General features: G+C 47.5%; 1 protein-coding gene across 1 annotated transcript; it reads right to left on the bottom strand.

The window, feature by feature from the left end:
* Positions 1–7,202: 7,202 nt before the first annotated feature.
* On the bottom strand, positions 7,203–17,355 carry DCXR (dicarbonyl and L-xylulose reductase). The gene is made up of 8 exons (XM_077251394.1): positions 17,177–17,355; positions 17,010–17,107; positions 14,446–14,600; positions 14,281–14,323; positions 14,103–14,202; positions 13,117–13,181; positions 8,365–8,482; positions 7,203–7,549 (listed from the first exon to the last, which is right to left on the bottom strand). The coding sequence occupies exons 1-8, from the start codon at positions 17,226–17,228 to the stop codon at positions 7,446–7,448; spliced, it is 735 nt and encodes a 244-aa protein (XP_077107509.1). The 5' UTR covers positions 17,229–17,355; the 3' UTR covers positions 7,203–7,445.
* Between the last annotated feature and the right edge of the window lie 1,754 nt (positions 17,356–19,109).

The following is a 19,109-nucleotide window of genomic DNA, read 5'->3' as shown; positions in this document are numbered from 1 at the left end:
GATAACTACCTGCCTGTTCTGCATGGGGATGATCTCGGGCAGCAATTTTGCTGCTTCATCTCTTGTCAACAGAGCAGCTCTCCCCCTTCCGGGCCGCTGTGTCGAAGAGCGTGACTGCTGACGTCATGCTGATTGACAGCCAGTTCCTAGCAGTTAAGCAGCAGGGAACCTGCTTTCAATCAGCATGACATCGGCAGAGATGTCCTGTTAATACAGCACAGGGGAAGAGAAGATGCTCTTCTGTGAACATGATGTCAGCAGCAGGGGAATCGCTGGCAGGAGCGGTCTGTGACCATTCTGAGATAGCAGAAATCATCGCTGGCCTGAACAGGCAGGTCAGGTGGTTAACAACTAACTGCCTGTTACTTGTTAACCCCAGGCACAAAAATAATAAAAGTCTAGGATAAACCCTTTAAAGGGAACCTTTCACCTTGTAAAATGCTATTTACCTGTAGATATAGTGTTTATAGGTTTAAATGAATTAAACTGCTGCATGGCTGCCTTTCTGAAAGTGCAGCTAAAGGGGAAAAAATTAACTTATTTTCTCCTGGGAGGCGCTGGTTCGGCAGACCAGCTATGAGAGCGAGCTGTCCATCAAAGTGCCAGAACATGCTCACAGACACCACTCGCAGTATAGTGAACAGTAACTGTAGCCGCTTTCGGAACGTCCCCATGACTGAAAGCCAACGGCTTGCAGGAGGAAATAACTTTTAGTAAGGTGGCCAGGAAACATTTTACCGCTATTTACCTGCAGATTAACCCTAAATCTGCAGGTAAATAGCGTTTTGCAAGGTGACAGCTTCACTTTAATACAGCTTTAACCCCTTCCTAACATCAGACATGTGTAGCACACGAAGTGTCATTAGGCTCATGCATCAACCACTGACACAAATGTAGAAAGTTATGTTTTACTTTTGAAACACTACAGGCGGCGATTGTGTCTCCACTGACTTGTCCAAGGTGTTCTCTCCTCCTGATCCCTCTGACTGACAGTCCTCTCCCTGATAAATAAACTAGTTATGAATCTTAAAAGCTTGTTTTTTGCAGGATGAGTTGTACTTTTGAATGACACCATCCATTTTATCATGTGATGTACTGGAGAGCCGGAAAAAAATCCAAGTGTGGCGAAATGGCACAAAAAGCACAATTCCACAACTGATTTGTTTTTTAAATTTGCATTGTTCATTTTAAGGTAAAAATAACGTGGAAAAAAGACTCTCTAGGTTAGTATAAGTACACAGATACCAATCATGCATAGGTTTTGTTTTAAGTGGTGAAAAAAATTCTGAACTTTATTAAAAAAGATTGTGTCACCATTTTCCAAGAGCTGTAATATTTTCAATTTTCGGAAGATGGAGCTGTGTGAGGGCTTGTTTTTACGCCCTGAGACAATGTTTTTATTGATAGAATTTTAAATGCACTGCTCAAAAAAATAAAGGTAACACTTAAACAACAGAATATAACTTCAAGTAAATCAAACTTCTGTGAAATGAAACTGTCCACTTAGGAAGCAACACTGTTTGACAATCAATTTCACATGCTGTTGTGCAAATGCAATAGACAACATATGGAAATTATTGACAATTATCAAGACATACTCCATAAAGGAGTGGTTCTGCAGGTGGGGACCACAGACCACATCTCAGTACCAATGCTTTTTGGCTGATGTTTTGGTCACTTTTGAATGTTGGTTGTGCTTTCACACTCGTGGTAGCATGAGATGGACTCTACAACCCACACAAGTGGCTCAGGTAGTGCAGCTCATCCAGGATGGCACATCAATGCGAGCTGCGGCAAGAAGGTTTGCTGTGTCTGTCAGCGTAGTGTCCAGAGGCTGGAGGCACTACCAGGAGACAGGCCAGTACACCAGAAGACGTGGAGGGGACTGCAGGAGGGCAACAACCCAGCAGCAGGACCGCTACCTCAGCCTTTGTGCGAGGAGCACTGCCAGAGCCCTGCAAAATGACCTCCAGCAGGCCACAAACGTGCATGTGTGCAAACCGAAACGGACTCCATGAGGATGGTCTAAGTGCCCGATGTCCACAGATGAGGGTTGTGCTCACAGCCCAACACCGTGCATTTGCCACAGAACACCAGGATTGGCAAATTCGCCACTGGCGCCCTGTGTTCTTCACAGATGAAAGCAGGTTCACACTTAGTACATGTGACAGACGAGGCAGAGTCTGGAGACGCCGTGGAGAGCGACCTGCCTGCAACATCCTTCAGCATGACCGGTTTCGCAGTGGGTCAGTAATGGTGTGGAGTGGCATTTCTTTGGAGGGCCGCACAGCCCTCCATGTGCTCGCCAGAGGTAGCCTGACCTGCCATTGGGTACTGAGATGAGATCCTCAGACCCCTTGTGAGACCATATGCTGGTGCGGTTGGCCCTGAGTTCCTCTTAATGCAGAACAATGCCAGACCTCATGTGGCTGGAGTGTGTCAGCAGTTCCTGCAAGATGAAGGCATTGAAGCTATGGACTGGCCCGCCTGTTCCCCAGACCTGAATCCGATTGAACACATCTGGGACATCATGTCTCGCACCATCCACCAACGTCACGTTGTACCACAGACTGTCCAGGAGTTGGCGGATGCTTTAGTCCAGGTCTGGGAGGAGATCCCTCAGGAGACCATGCGCCGCCTCATCAGGAGCATGCCCAGGCATTGTAGGGAGGTCATACAGGCACATGGAGGCCACACACACTACTGAGCAGCATTTCCTTGTCTTGAGGCATTTCCACTGAAGTTGGATCAGCCTGTAACTTCATTTTCCACTTTGATTTTGAGCATCATTCCAAATCCAGACCTCCGTTCTGATTTACGGTGATCATTTTTAGGTTTTATTGTTCTCAACACATTCCACTATGATTTACAACTGGAATATTTCATTCAGTGATATCTAGGATGTGGGATTTTAGTGTTCCCTTTATTTTTTTGAGCAGTGTATATAAATACAATGTTATGATATCCTCATATTACATGTTGTTGCGGTAGAAAAAAACACATTTCTGGCATTTAGATTTTTTTTCTCTTTGCTGTATATAACAAAAATCACAGTCTTTTAAGAAAGCCAGCCACAGGTTGGCTTTCACATTAATACCGTCATGACAGGCACGGTGGTCTTCAGCAGACCCCTGGCTGTCACAGAAGCCATTAGCGCCCCATGATCATGTCGTGGGAAAGCCAATAGGTGGTTAGAACGGTGTTCCTCCCTACCAGTGGGTTGTAAATGCTGCATGTAACAGGTTAACAGCCACGAGCTACACAAAGCTGTTAGAGGCAGATGATGGTTGAATAACTCCGCCCACACCACGGATTAGCAGATCTCAGCCACTTTGTACACAGAAAGCTGCCAATCAATGCTGGGGGTGTGGTTGGACTACCCTGCACGTGCCATGTTGTCCTGTAACGATAATCTCCTGCGGATTAAATGCTGATTGTATTTAAACAGCAAAACACAGCCCAGTAAGTGACACCACTGTAATTAGGGTATCTGCTCCTACATTACGGTGCTCTCAGATTTCATAGCAAAAACCTAGTGACCAATTCCCTTTAAGAGCTAATCGAGTAAGGGGATTCCGACTACTGGGGTTTGCTCATGAAGAAGCCAGACATTTGCTACAAATTTCATATTTATCAAAGAGCATCTTTATCATACACCAATGAATGCACCTTGAGCGACCCTGGTTGTTCATTTATAGACCGCTGACATGCACAGACAAAAATAGTTAACTAATTCGGCAACGCTTGGTCAAAAGTTCATGATCATTGTAGAGAAGAAAATATTCAACAACAATGCCATCCACAAAACAAAAATCTGTAGTGCAAGAGGAATAAGAGCAACAGAATAAGTGATCTGTTGTATCAGTTATGCAGATAGATCCTGATTAACGGGGTCTCTGCTTCTGTCAGAATTACATTTTCTATAATGGAAGAAAAAGTTCTGCATGAAGGTCTTATTTCCATTCTAAAAAATATGGACAGAAAATGAACCCCATAGTCACATAGATGATCTGCTTCTGTTGGCATATCTGGTGCAACAGATCAGATTCAGCTTCTATGAAAGTGAACAGAAAAACAGAACAGCGAAGTGTGAATAAAGCCATAATGTGAACAGGGATCTTTGCTGAGGCTGGACAGTCCTAAAGTTCTTGATGAAAGTTTTTTCTAAAAAGACAAAGGTGCTTGGTTAGTAATGATATATTCTTATCTGAAGAGATGACTCAATGGTCATGTGCAATCAAAAGGACAATTGATAGCCATCATACCTTTTGAGCCACCATTTCATATTTAAGGCACATTTGTATTTCTGTCCATAAGGAGCACTGATCGACAAAAAAGTCAATCTGGGGTCGATGCATACTGTATGGGGACCGACGATCGTTAATACTATTGATCGTTCCCCATACAATTTGTAGTTTGTTGGCAGCACATTCCCTGCTTATGAGAGGAAATGTGCTGGCGACAACAGTTACTTTTTAGGTTGCGGAAAAGGTGTTCTTAGCCCATTATTGTGTAAAGGGACTTTTAAGGAGTTGCCTCAACTTCTTAATTGGATACAATTGCAAGGAACTTGTAAAAGCAGGCAAGTTTGTAATTTTCTTCTTATTAAAAATCTTCTCCATACTCCAAAAATGAGGGATTTTTTTAACTTTATTGTTTACTGCTTGTGGCCTATCAGAGGCGGCCATTCTCGTAGGCAAGGACTGCAGCACTTGTAAACTCATAGCTATTGAGCATATAAGTACTGCTAAGCTGTCTGAATTGGTCGCTCCTCCTATGCTGGAGGCAAAGCTGCCTGTTATTGCTGTTCCGAAGAGTGCATGGTCAAGCCGACAGGGCAACCATGACACTCGCCCAAACTGTCCATCATCAGGAGCTTACAGTACCCCAGGAAGCTGGGAGGCAGGGGAGCAGTGAGCTCCAGAAGAAGGAACATCGGACAAATCCTTCAAGAATCATCTATTTCCTTTTTATCCCTATGCCAAATGGATGGATGGATTGATGGTCTGTGAAAACAACACTGGCCATGTGCAAGTACTGTATGTCATATTCATGTTCTTTACAGTAAATGTTATGATGTGACTGGAGACTTCATAAAACTGAATAAAAAAAATACAGTTGTGTTCAAAAGTTTACATACCCCAGCAAAATTTTTGCTTTCCTGGCCTTTTTTCAGAGAATATGAATGATAACACCAAAACTTTTTCTCCACTCATGGTTAGTGGTTGGGTGAAGCCATTTATTGTCAGACTACTGTGTTTTCTCTTATTAAATCATAATGACAACCCAAAACATTCAAATGACCCTGATCAAGAGATCACATACCCCATTTCTTAATACTGTCATTTCCCCCTCTAACATCAATGAGAGCTTGAAGTCTTTTGTGGTAGTTGTGGATGAGGTTCTTTATTTTCTCAGATGGTAAAGCTGTCCACTCTTGTTGGCAAAAATCCTCCAGTTCCTGTAAATCCCTGGGCTGTCTAGCATGAACTGCGCACTTGAGATCTCCCCACTTTATTCTGCTGTAGCCAATGACAGGTTGACTTGGCCTTGTGTTTTGGATCATTGTCATGTTGGAACGTCCAATTACATCCCATGCGCAGCCTCCGGGCTCATAAGTGCAAATTTGCCTCCAGTATTTGCTGATAACGTGCTGTATTCATCTTTCCTTCAACTTTGACCAAGTTTCCTGTGCCTTTGTAGCTCACACATCCCCAAAACATCAGCGATCCACCTCCGTGCTTTACAGTAGTAAGGCTATGGGCCTTCGTAAGAAAAGAGGTGCAGAATTTTCTGCACAAAATCCGCATCTCCTGGCAGAATCCGCAGCCGCGGATTTGCTGCAGTTTTTATGCGGATTTTGTGCGGTTTTTATGCGGAATTGATGCGGATTTTGTGCGGATTTTCTGTGGTTTTTGCCACTGTGGATTTTTAACATGGAGGGGTGCAGAAACGCTGCAGATCCGCACAAAAGAAGTGACATGTACTTCTTTGAAATCCGCAGCAATTCCGCACTGATTTTTCCGCACCATCTGCACAGCTATTTTTTTACCCCATTGATTTACATTGTACTGTACATCACAGTGCGGATCTGCAGCGTTTCTGAGTGGAAAAATCTGCTGCAGATCCGCAGAAAATCCGCATCGTGTGCACATAGCCTAATAGTGTTCCATTCGTCATAGGCCTCACTGACCAATCTCCAAATGTAACGTTCATGGTCGTGGCCAAAAAGTTCAATTTTGGTCTCATCACTCCAAATTACCTTGTTATAGAAGTTTTGAGGCTTGTCTCTGCACTGTTTTATGTACTGTAGGAGAGATACTTTGTGGCATTTGTGCAGTAATGGCTTTCTTCTGGCGACTCGACCATGCAGCCTATTTTTCTTCAAGTGCCTCCTTATTGTGCATCTTGAAACAGTCACACCGCTAGTTTTCAGAGAGTCCTGTATTTCAGCTGATATTATTTGTGGGTTTTTCTTTGCATCCCGAACAATTTTCCTGGCAGTTGTGGACGACATTTTTGTTGGTCTACCTGACCGTGGTTTTGTTTTTACAGAGCCCCTGATTTTCCATTTGTTAATCACAGTTTGAACGCTGCTGACAGGCATTACCAATTCCTTGGATATCTTTTTGTATCCCTTTTCTGTTTTACACAATTCAACTACCTTTTCCCGTAGATCCATTGACAATTCTTTTGCTTTCTCCATGACTCACAATCCAGAAACGTCAGTGGCTGGATGAAAGATGCAGGAGTCTGTCTGGATCCCAGAAACTCACTCAGCTCTTATGCACACACACTGATTACAAACAAACAGGTCACAGGTGAGGATGTTACCTTTAGTAGCCATTCAAGCCAGTTTGTGTTAACTTCTGTGCATGTTATCAGGCCAAAATCACCAGGGTATGTGGTGTACTTTTAATCAGGGTCATTTGGATGTTTTGAGTTGTCATTATGATTTAAAAAGAGAAAACACAGTAGTTTGACAATAAATGGCTTCACCCAACCACTAACCATGAGTGGAGAAAACGTTTTGGTGTTATCATTCATATTCACAGAAAAAAGACTAAGAAAGCAAAAATTCTGCTGGGGTATGTAAACTTTTGAGCACCACTGTAAATCTAATCATGTTGGTCCAGGGCTCTTCACTTTCATCACTATTCCTCCCTCAGCCCGTGGAAATATACACAATTATCCAGACCCAGTGTGTTTCCAGTAATGGTTTATTGATTAGCTTGTAAGGCAGTCAGTGATCCACTCGCTGATGCTCCAGATATATGTTTTCATTATACCGACGCGTCCTAGCTATAATCACATTTTCTCCTGCCAGGAAAGCCTAAGGAACAAACAAGTGTATCCAGTAATAAGAGCTGCCTAACTTCTAGCCGCAAGCTTCCAGGTTTGTTTTGCAGGGTGTCTGCCATCCTGAGGATTCAGTTTTCTGTCGGTCAAGTTACCAGGTATCCCCCATCCACGGGAAGGCAGGAGCCGGTGATCATGGTGCTTTTATCACTGAGCAGGAAGAGAATGCTGTGAACCACCTCATCCACCTCTGAAAGACAGCAAAGAACAGAAGATAAGCTGCACATACAGGTGGAAGTTCCCACCAATCCGGAGGACCTACAAGTGCTTCTCACTAAATTAGAATATCATCAAAATGTTAACGTTAATTTATTTCAGTTCTTCAATACAAAAAGTGAAACTCATATTATATAGAGTCATTACAAACAGAGTGATCTATTTCAAGTGTTTATTTCTGCTAATGTTGATGATTATGGCTTGCAGCCAATGAAAACACTAAAGTCATCTCAGTAAATTAGAATACTTTATAACACAAGTTTGAAAAGCTGAAATGTTGGACTACTGAAATGTATGTTGAGTAAATGCATTCAATACTTGGTCGGGGCTCCTTTTGCATCAATTACTGCATCAGTGCGGCGTGGCATGGAGGTGGTCAGCCTGTGATACTGCTGAGGTGTTATGGAAGCCCAGGTTGCTTTTATAGGTCCTCTGTCTCTTCCTAACAGGAAACTGTCTTTGTCCCTGTACTTTAGCCCCTCACACTCTGGGCTAGTCCCAAACATTAACTATCTAACTGTCTTTACTGTTGGGCAGAACATCATACTATCTCTAACCACACGTCACAATACACATTACAACAATACGCGTGTCTTCAAGGGGAACGTGGGTAATATGTCCTTCTCCTTACAAAGCCATCAGCAAAAAGATCTATAAAACCCCTTTAAAGAAAATGTGTCACAAATGCTCTTATACATATCCTACTAATGGTAAGCTAAGAAGTCCATATATGTTATGCTCTCATTTACAAGGTCTCTGTAGAATTTTTAGAATCTGATTCCTCATTACCAGCAAAGCGACCTAATGGGATCCGATTCAGCATTGGAGCAGCTTTCTGAGGGTCACTCCAGTTAGCGCGTCCCATGTCAGTCATTACTACGGTGGGGTTCACACAGTTTACCCGGATCTGCAAAACAAGAAATGTTGCAAATTGTTTGACAAGGACAAACTCTGCTTCCCTCACCCTGCCCAAGTTGAGTCTTTGCTGCTTCTCCTGGTGTCTGTTATTGTCTGCAATGCTGCGGCCAATCAGTGAGTGCAGCAGCTCTGCCCTTGCCGATGGCACAAGCCGCTCAGCTCGCTGATTGGCGGCAGCGCTGGATGTGAGTACCGTAAATAATAATATACATCAGGAGCAGTGGCAGAAATACTGTGTTGGACCTGTGGAGGGTGAGATGAGAAAATGGATGGATTTTCTGAAAACACCTTCATAACACTATTAACCTGGAGATTAACCCCATACCGGTAGGTTAATAGTGTTATTGGAGCTGTCACGTTACCGTACTTTTAAAAAGAGTCTAACAGCACAGAGTGAATGTTCATACCAAGTACAGGCGCCCAGTGCATCATGGTGAAACATTTAAAGGTAATCTGTCAGCAGGATTTGCTATGTAATCTGAGAGCAGCATGATGTAGGGGCAGAAACACTGATTTCAGTGATGTGTCACTTGCCGTACTTCCAATACAATCAGCATTTTATCAACAAAAGATTACCATTACAGGACTACTTGGCATATGCAGGGTAGTCCAACTTCTCCCCCAGCACTGACAAGCAGCTTTCTATCACTATACGATGTTGGAATCTGACAGCAATTTTTTGCTAGGTAATCTACCAGCTCCACCCCACCCCCTCTTCTTTGATTTACTGCTCTGGCTTCACAGGGCCAGGGAAAGGTGGAAATAGATGGAAAATGAGCAGGCGGGAAGGTGCATATAAATGATTGGCCCTGCCATGATGCCCTGAGCACCAGTACTTGGTCTGAACAGTAATTCTGTGCTGACGGGAGTCCCTTTAAAGGGCCACTGTCACCCCCCCCCCCCCCCAGCCGTTATAAACTAAAAGAGCCACCTTGTGCAGCAGTAATGCTGCAGTCTAACAAGGTGGCTCTTTTAGTTTTTGATTCATTTATTACCTCAATAAAGCGTTTTAAAAATTGGCCACACATACCAGATATTGTACCTGGAGGCGGTCCGAATCGTCCTCTATCAATCTTCCAACTGCCGTCACTCTTCTCCTCAGGGGCGATGGTTGCCGCCCCCTTCGCGTTGTTTCTTCTTAAATCCGGCGCCTGCGCTGTGCGTGCCTGCCTGGGGCCTGCGCAGTGTTCTTTGTCAGTCACATCTCAGATGCCGGGTGCCTGACTGCGCCCTGTTACTGAATCCCCGCCCCGCACTGTGTTATTCATTATGCACAGTGCGGGGCTGGGGTTCCTGGGAAGGCAGGGGAGCGTCAGAGATGGGAGAGCGTCCGAGATGGGGGAGCGCCTGAACAGCGCAGTGCGCATGCCCAGGAACCCCAGCCCCGCACTGTGCATAATGAATAACACAGTGCGGGGCGGGGATTCAGCAACAGGGTGGCCGCACTGCCCGCACAGGCGCAGTCAGGCACCCGGCATCTGAGATGTGACTGACAAAGAACACTGCGCAGGCCCTAGGCAGGCACGCACAGCGCAGGCGCCGGATTTAAGAAGCAACAACGCGAAGGGGGCGGGTACCATCGGCCCTGAAGAGAAGAGTGACGGCAGTTGGGGGATTCATACAGGACGCTTCGGACCGCCTCCTGGTACAATATCTGGTATGTGTGGCCAATTTTTAAAACGCTTTATTGAGGTAATAAATGAATCAAAAATTAAAAGAGCCACCTTGTTAGACTGCAGCATTACTGCTGCACAAGGTGGCTCTTTTAGTTTATAACGGCTGGAGGGGGGTGACAGTGGCCCTTTAAGTGGTGTGATGCAGTGACCCCTGTCACAGCTAGGGGGCGCTGTATGTGCTCCTCAGGATATGCATGGAGGCATATCTGTAGTTGTAATGGTTGAACTAGCCACACACACTTCCCACCTATGGGAGTGGCTACAAGTATATAATGTGACCATGTGGTCACATGGAAGAAAGATGGATGGACCTGAGTGGTCTGTGTGCCAGGTCCTGAGGGCCTCTGTGTTGGGAGGTCCTGGGAGTAGGACTAGATCCCCGAAAAGCACATGGGGGAGGCCTTAGACCTGAGTGTTGGACGATCCCAGATGGGGATGGACGTCCTGAATAGCACACAGAGAGGACGTGTGTACAGAGTCCGTGATGGCACTGCGTTTGGGGATGCTACAGCCCGCCTGAGGATATGGACTGTCAGGTGGCCTGGTGAGCAAGGCATTGCCCAGGACGGTGATCCCAGTTCGGCAGCTTCCGAGAGAGAGAGAGAGAGAGAGAGAGAGAGAGAGAGAGAGAGAGTAGTGACAGCTCCTAGAAGGTAACCCAGTGTATGGGGTGCCGTGCGGTGTGCTATATGACTAGGGACATTGATGAACTGTTCGGCGTACGGACACCCATGGTAACTGGACGAAGTGAGAGGTCCAGCATGTTTAGTGTCCGTGAGATAAAGCCGAATATGAAGTGTCTAAAGAGAAAGCTGCAACTTAATGTCACCGGTTGGTGCTTATTGTGTTCTATGAAGTGTATATGATGAACTGTGCATAATCAGGTTTATGATGCCATAATAAACCGTGTGGACTGTTTAAGTAGAAAACCTGTGCCTAAGTGCTTGAATCCCGTTCCAAGCGAGTGTCCCCCAATACACTCAGTAAGTGCAATCTTACAGTGGTTAAAGCAGGGGTTCCCAACCTGTAGCTCGGGAGCCACATGTGGCTCGCGGTCCCATGAATTGTGGCTCGCGGCTGTCTGTCAGCTTGGTGCATTAGCTCCAGTTATAGCAAACAGGTATGAGGAGCACATCTGAAAATTGAGAATTTTGTGAGCAGCCCTGCACAAAAGAGCAGATTTGGATGCACATGAACTGGTCTTAGGGGTTTTGAGATGATTTAAGTATGGTACGCTGGAGACAAGATGACACCACCTGTCAGAGGAGGTGTTTGAAGTCGGATGTGGCAGTGTCTTGGGAGTACTTTATAGGAGAATACTGAATGGGGGGTATTGTAGGAACCCCTGGACTGGATCTTTGTATACTGCTTTGGGGTGGTTGATTTTTGTGGAAAAGCTTTGGTTACCTTTATGCCTGTAATGGGGGCTTTAGTTGCCACTACTGTGAGGGGGGTGGGAGCTGAAATGTGGCTCGCGACCCTCTATCAAGGCTGGATGTGGCTCACGACCCTCTGTCAGAGCTGAATGTGGCTCTCAAGGTCAGAAACGTTGGGGACCTCTGGGTTAAAGGGATAGAAATCTGAAGTTTCCTATTTTATTATTCACTACAAAGTGTCAGGCGCCACAATAAATACATTTTGCATTTCCTGTGTTTGGCACAGAGGATTTCCAGGCAGATTATTAAACCAGCAATGCCTATGTGACATGAAGAATCTTTCTAATTTACTTGCCGATAACATTCCGTTCCTCAGCCATTACATGTGGTAATGTGACCTCTAGCAGTCGCAGAGTACAAAAATGTCCAGTCTTTTCTTTGAATGGAACCTAACCTGTCCGTAAAGAACAGCCATGCATGCAGAAGGTAGGGCTCAGCCATGGGGGAGCGCTGCCTGTAAACCACAGCAAGGTGAGGGACTGTAAATCACAGCAAGATGGGGATGTGTACAGGCAGGAGGAGCAGAAGTCAGGGAGGCTTTTCAGGTCCCTAAGACTAGTGCTGGGTAGTTCGGCTCTTTTTGGTTATCGGGATCACATGACTCTAGTTACCAAACAGAGCTGGCTCTTCTGGATCTCAAACAGATCCCTATTGAGCTAACCACAGGTGAATACATATTTAAGATCACCACAACCAAAACCTTCCACACCCGGGGGGTTTTGGTGACTGACTGCCTTCATTTTATCCCCAGTGAGAGCCATTCAGAGACTATAAGTGGATTTCACTGGGCTACTGGCTCCCATCATTGACAGGAGGCCGCCGGCTCTTTGTACAGGAACAGTCGTTGACAACCTATCCAGAGAAGATTAGTAAACTTATTAACTGGTGTATAGAGATTGGATGGTGCTGGGTCTTCCAGAGGTATGGATTGTATTATAATATAATCTACATGATCTGACTCAATGCTCCCCTACAGCACACTGAGCATGTGTGGAGCCAGTATCAAGGAACATTACTGCCTACAGCACTGTCTCAGGATAGCACCAACTAGGGGAAGCACGATGACAGAATAACTGTGTAGACAGTGACTTATCCGTCTTGAGACTGTATAGTAGTCTCAGGATGGTGATTTTAAAGTGGAGCGGCCACAGAGGGCGAGTGTGTGTGAGCTGTGAGGTGGATACAGCTCTGGCAGAGAAGCCAACGTGCACTGTCTCCTGGGAAATGTAGTCTAGAGACACAGAGGGGGGGCAAGCCAGAAAATAATAGTGACAGGGGAATTTTTTTCATTCCAAGGAAAGCCAGATCATAATTTTTCATGTTTTTTTTTTTTGTGCCCACTTTAAGCAGTCAGTGGTTGAATAACATCCATCGTGGGTGACAATACTGAATCTCCTATGGAAACCTGAGATCCCTTGTAATCATGCAAAGGTCTGGAGGGATATAACAATAATATGCATAAGTCATGTGTCCTCCGTCACATTAGTTCAGTACTAAAAATTAATATTCACCTTTTTTGGTCCCAGTTCAAGAGCCATCACCTTAGTTAACATGTCCAGAGCTCCTTTAGTGGCACCTGAGGACTCACAACGCGAAACGTTATTTCCCAAAGCTTAATTTCCAATTGAAAGTCTATGATATTGCTGCATCTAGATTATTCTGTGGCAGCTGGACAGTGAGACCCTCACAGGTTAGAAATTGATGACATTTCTGGTGATATACCATCACATTTTATGGAGAGTAACGTCTATAAATATTAAAGGAACATGACTTAAAAGGACTGCCAGGTTTAAGTAAAGACGTCTACAGGATCCCCAGGTAGAGATGAGCCAATAAATGCCTTATTGTAATCTTTGTAGTGCTCAAGGGCCATGCTCCTATGACTGGTATGAGGATGCCCCTGCTTCGGACATGTTTGAGCCACAGAAATGTATATACATGAACCATCTCAGTGCTTCTAATTGGCCAAGAGGGCTTAAAGAGTGGGTGCAGATTTATCACTTCTAAGAAATAGGGAATCATCGAAGGGGCTCTGATGTTTCGGAAAACCCCTGTCCTCTGCCGCTGCTCCTGGGTCTGTTATTTTCTGCAGTGCTCACGTTGTGTCGACAGCACTGCAGCCAATCAGTGAGGTCAACAGATCTGGGCGGCTTGTGCCATCAACTTGGGCAGAGCTGCTGAGCTCAGTTATTGGCTGCAGCGCTGTTGACATGAGGTGAGCGCTGCAGACAATAACAGACTGGGAGCAGGCAGTCTGTGAGTTTTTAATTGCACCCTTCAGATTGTGATAGTGTCGAGCGTCTCGAATTCTGTTTTTTTTTTTTATCTACCTACATAATGGCTCCTATTAGCCGTTCCTTTAGCCGTCAATGGTGACTACTCGGTACATGGGGCTGGCGATCGGGGACAGGATTTCAGCAGTAAGAGTATTACACGGTTTATCCGTTACAGGAGCATGTAATGCCCTTCTATACCTAGAGGGCGGTGCTATACTTACAATAGATGGAGTGGTTCTGTAAGGCCACTTGTGATGCTTGACTAGACACATTGACAATAGCGCCCCCCATGCCACGCTTAATCATCTGACGGGCAACAGTCTGGTGGGACATAGAGGGGGCATTTAGGATAGAGAAGTGATCTGCTCTCTACTGTGCAACACTGATTCCACGCCTCACCTGTGATACCAAGATGGCAGCTCTCACATTCACGTCAAAGCTCCTAGAAAATAAGAGAGTAGACGTGAGATAAATCCACATGGAGTCATGCTGAGCAACATAGTCATGAGAGCCGTCGCCACCATCATTGTTTATAAGTGGGGATATACAGAGTACCCCAAATACCTGTCAATAGCTTCTGGGGTAACTTCCAGAAAGGGCTGCAGCAAAGCAACCCCCGCATTATTCACCAGCAGGTCCACCGCTTGTAGATTACTCAGGGCAGCCTCTGTCGCTGACCAGTCACCCAGGTCCACGCACACGGTCTCCACTCCTGGGCACTATGAGAAAAACACCTATAGATAAAGGTCCTGATTCCTAGAGCAGCTTGTGCTCATCTCGAATGTGCAGTACCTGGCCGCGGCCACTAGCAGTAGATGGAGCAGTCCTGTAACCTACTCAAATGGATGGCATCAGAGCCGATGATGCACGTGCACATTATACCCTATGGACATGGTTTTTGGCAGATTGCCCTCAAAACGAAAAGCAGAGACTTGCCCGAGTTTGGTCCGTTGTCAATGAAGGGTGCGTGAAGTGAACGGACATCTGTGTTGCACGAGTGTGCTGTTTGTTAAAAACATGTAGGTGAGAATTCAGTTGTGTCCCCTCATCAAATGTGTAACGATGGACTAAATTACATACGGGAGTGCAAAATACACTAAGGCCGGAGTCACACTGCCGTATAAGACGGCCGAGCACTATGCGATAAAACCTCCTACAGCACTCGGCCCAGGGCTGCTCACATACGCCATTATTTTCTCATGTCGCTTCGGCAGCATGCTGCGATTGTCAGAGAGACTCAGATCACACGCACCCATACAAGTCTACAAAACATGGAACTGCACTCTGATGTCGTCCCAGTGCAGTCTGAGATACGACGGGGCAGGCAATGGAGGAGATGGAGAAATTACTGTCTCCGTCTCCCCTGCACTTGTGCTGTGATTCTTTCTTACAAGAGGCTCAGCTCACAGACGCATGACACTTGGCTCACACTCGCAGCAGAGCAGGAGCCGAGGGTCATTAGCATATCGCATCCGATGTTATACACCAATGTGACTGCAGCCTAACGAGCTATGTACAAGGAAGAACTCCTATTTCTTTGGTATTTTCTCACAGGTCAAATACAATTACACTGTTCACCAGATTTGGCCGCGGGCCTATAGAGATTTCTGTCCAGGTCCTCTAGATGGCAATATAATACAGTGATTACCTCCCTGGCCATCTAGAGGGCAGTATAATATAGTGATTACCTCCCTGGCCATCTAGAGGGCAGTATAATATAGAGATTACCTCCCTGGCCATCTAGAGGGCAGTATAATATAGTGATTACCTCCCTGGCCATCTAGAGGGCAGTATAATATAGTGATTACCTCCCTGGCCCTCTAGAGGGCAGTATAATATAGAGATTACCGCTCTGGCCCTCTAGAGGGCAGTATAATATAGTGATTACCTCCCTGGCCATCTAGAGGGCAGTATAATATAGAGATTACCTCCCTGGCCATCTAGAGGGCAGTATAATATAGTGATTACCTCTCTGGCCCTCTAGAGGGCAGTATAATATAGAGATTACCTCCCTGGCCATCTAGAGGGCAGTATAATATAGTGATTACCTCCCTGGCCCTCTAGAGGGCAGTATAATATAGAGATTACCGCTCTGGCCCTCTAGAGGGCAGTATAATATAGTGATTACCTCCCTGGCCATCTAGAGGGCAGTATAATATAGTGATTACCTCCCTGGCCCTCTAGAGGGCAGTATAATATAGTGATTACCTCTCAGGCCATCTAGAGGGCAGTATAATACAGTGATTACCTCCCTGGCCCTCTAGAGGGCAGTATAATATAGTGATTACCTCCCTGGCCCTCTAGAGGGCAGTATAATACAGTGATTACCTCCCTGGCCATCTAGAGGGCAGTATAATATAGTGATTACCTCTCAGGCCCTCTAGAGGGCAGTATAATATAGTGATTACCTCCCTGGCCCTCTAGTGGGCAGTATAATATAGTGATTACCTCTCAGGCCATCTAGAGGGCAGTATAATATAGTGATTACCTCCCTGGCCCTCTAGAGGGCAGTATAATATAGTGATTACCTCTCAGGCCATCTAGAGGGCAGTATAATATAGTGATTACCTCTCAGGCCCTCTAGAGGGCAGTATAATATAGTGATTACCTCCCTGGCCCTCTAGTGGGCAGTATAATATAGTGATTACCTCTCAGGCCATCTAGAGGGCAGTATAATATAGTGATTACCTCCCTGGCCCTCTAGAGGGCAGTATAATATAGTGATTACCTCTCAGGCCATCTAGAGGGCAGTATAATATAGTGATTACCTCTCAGGCCCTCTAGAGGGCAGTATAATATAGTGATTACCTCCCTGGCCCTCTAGTGGGCAGTATAATATAGTGATTACCTCTCAGGCCATCTAGAGGGCAGTATAATATAGTGATTACCTCCCTGGCCCTCTAGAGGGCAGTATAATATAGTGATTACCTCTCAGGCCATCTAGAGGGCAGTATAATATAGTGATTACCTCTCAGGCCCTCTAGAGGGCAGTATAATATAGTGATTACCTCTCAGGCCCTCTAGAGGGCAGTATAATATAGTGATTACCTCCCAGGCTCTATAGAGGGCAGTATATTACAATGATTACCTCCCAAAACCTGTAGAGGGCAGTATAATACAGTGATTACCTCACTGGTCAGGCTCTCCAGGTCTTCCAAGCTCCTGCTCAGGGCGATCACTTCTGCTCCTGCAGCCCTCAGCGCTTTCACTGTGGCCCGTCCGATCCCTGCAGGGAGAAACCGCAGTCATTCTCTGCAGTGACGGCAATGTCAGCGCATTCAGCCCCTGTACTCACCCTTTCCCGCGCCGGTGACCAGGGCTCGGTGTCCTGTGAAGCTGATGTCCATACTGGTGGGAATGAGGAGGCGGCGGGCACTGAGGACCGGAGGCGGGGGGCACTAAGGACCGGAGGCGGGGGTCACTGAGGACCGGAGGCGGGGGTCACTGAGGACCGGAGGCGGGCACTGAGGACCGGAGGCGGGGGTCACTGAGGACCGGAGGCGGGCACTGAGGACCGGAGGCGGCGGGCACTGAGGACCGGAGGCGGGCACTGAGGACCGGAGGCGGCGGGCACTGAGGACCGGAGGCGGCGGGCACTGAGGACCGGAGGCGGCGGGCACTGAGGACGGGAGGCGGCGGGCACTGAGGACGGGAGGCGGCGGGCACTGAGGACGGGAGGCGGCGGGCACTGAGGACGGGAGGCGGCGGGCACTGAGGATGGGAGGCGGCGGGCTCCAGGGACGCACCGCGGATGTTTATTAACCAAACATCGAAAAAAAAATGTCAACTCTGCAGAAAGTGAGGAAGGGCCGGAGCTCCTCCCCGCCTGCCCCTGGGTAACGCCGGGTGTGGGGCAGCACTGCGCTCTACTGGCGGACCTGGCACTTCTTAAATGCCTAATGTCACGTTACTGACACTCCTCGCTTTCTTCTTCTGTGCTAGAGGCACATCTATAGTGGGTACAGGGGCTGCAGTCACACCTGGAGGTGGGGGGGGGGGGGGCAACTATAGTGGGTACAGGGGCTGCAGTCACACCTGGAGGTGGGGGGGGGGGCAACTATAGTGGGTACAGGGGCTGCAGTCACACCTGGAGGTGGGGGGGGGGCAACTATAGTGGGTACAGGGGCTGCAGTCACAGCTGGAGGTTGGGGGGCATATCTATAGTGAGTACAGGGGCTGCAGTCACACCTGGAGGTTGGGGGGCCCATCTATAGTGGGTACAGGGGCTGCAGTCACACCTGGAGGTGGGGGGGGGGGGGGGCAACTATAGTGGGTACAGGGGCTGCAGTCACACCTGGAGGTGGGGGGGGGGGGGCAACTATAGTGGGTACAGGGGCTGCAGTCACACCTGGAGGTGGGGGGGGGGGCAACTATAGTGGGTACAGGGGCTGCAGTCACACCTGGAGGTGGGGGGGGGGCAACTATAGTGGGTACAGGGGCTGCAGTCACAGCTGGAGGTTGGGGGGCATATCTATAGTGAGTACAGGGGCTGCAGTCACACCTGGAGGTTGGGGGGCCCATCTATAGTGGGTACAGGGGCTGCAGTCACACCTGGAGGTGGGGGGGGGGGGGCAACTATAGTGGGTACAGGGGCTGCAGTCACACCTGGAGGTGGGGGGGGGGGCAACTATAGTGGGTACAGGGGCTGCAGTCACACCTGGAGGTGGGGGGGGGGCAACTATAGTGGGTACAGGGGCTGCAGTCACAGCTGGAGGTTGGGGGGCATATCTATAGTGAGTACAGGGGCTGCAGTCACACCTGGAGGTTGGGGGGCCCATCTATAGTGGGTACAGGGGCTGCAGTCACACCTGGAGGTGGGGGGGGGGGGGCAACTATAGTGGGTACAGGGGCTGCAGTCACACCTGGAGGTGGGGGGGGGGCAACTATAGTGGGTACAGGGGCTGCAGTCACACCTGGAGGTGGGGGGGGGGCAACTATAGTGGGTACAGGGGCTGCAGTCACAGCTGGAGGTTGGGGGGCATATCTATAGTGAGTACAGGGGCTGCAGTCACACCTGGAGGTTGGGGGGCCCATCTATAGTGGGTACAGGGGCTGCAGTCACACCTGGAGGTGAGGGGCACAACTACTGTATAGTGAGCACAGGGGCTGCAGTCACACCTGGAGGTGGGGGGGGGGCAACTATAGTGGGTACAGGGGCTGCAGTCACAGCTGGAGGTTGGGGGGCATATCTATAGTGAGTACAGGGGCTGCAGTCACACCTGGAGGTT

This window comes from Ranitomeya variabilis, chromosome 4 (assembly GCF_051348905.1).
Source record: "Ranitomeya variabilis isolate aRanVar5 chromosome 4, aRanVar5.hap1, whole genome shotgun sequence".
Taxonomy (NCBI): Eukaryota; Metazoa; Chordata; class Amphibia; order Anura; family Dendrobatidae; genus Ranitomeya; species Ranitomeya variabilis.
This window is presented reverse-complemented; position numbering and strand designations above follow the sequence as displayed.

What these genes read in the sequence shown, in the direction of transcription:
- DCXR (XM_077251394.1), bottom strand. Translation starts at nt 17,228, where the DNA reads ATGGACATCAGCTTCACAGGACACCGAGCCCTGGTCACCGGCGCGGGA. An exon ending in GGTCACCGGCGCGGGAAAGG is followed by an intron (nt 17,108 to 17,176) that starts GTGAGTACAGGG and finishes TTCTCCCTGCAG; the next exon opens with GGATCGGACGGGCCACAGTG. An exon ending in TGGAGAGCCTGACCAGTGAG is followed by an intron (nt 14,601 to 17,009) that starts GTAATCACTGTA and finishes TTTTTCTCATAG; the next exon opens with TGCCCAGGAGTGGAGACCGT.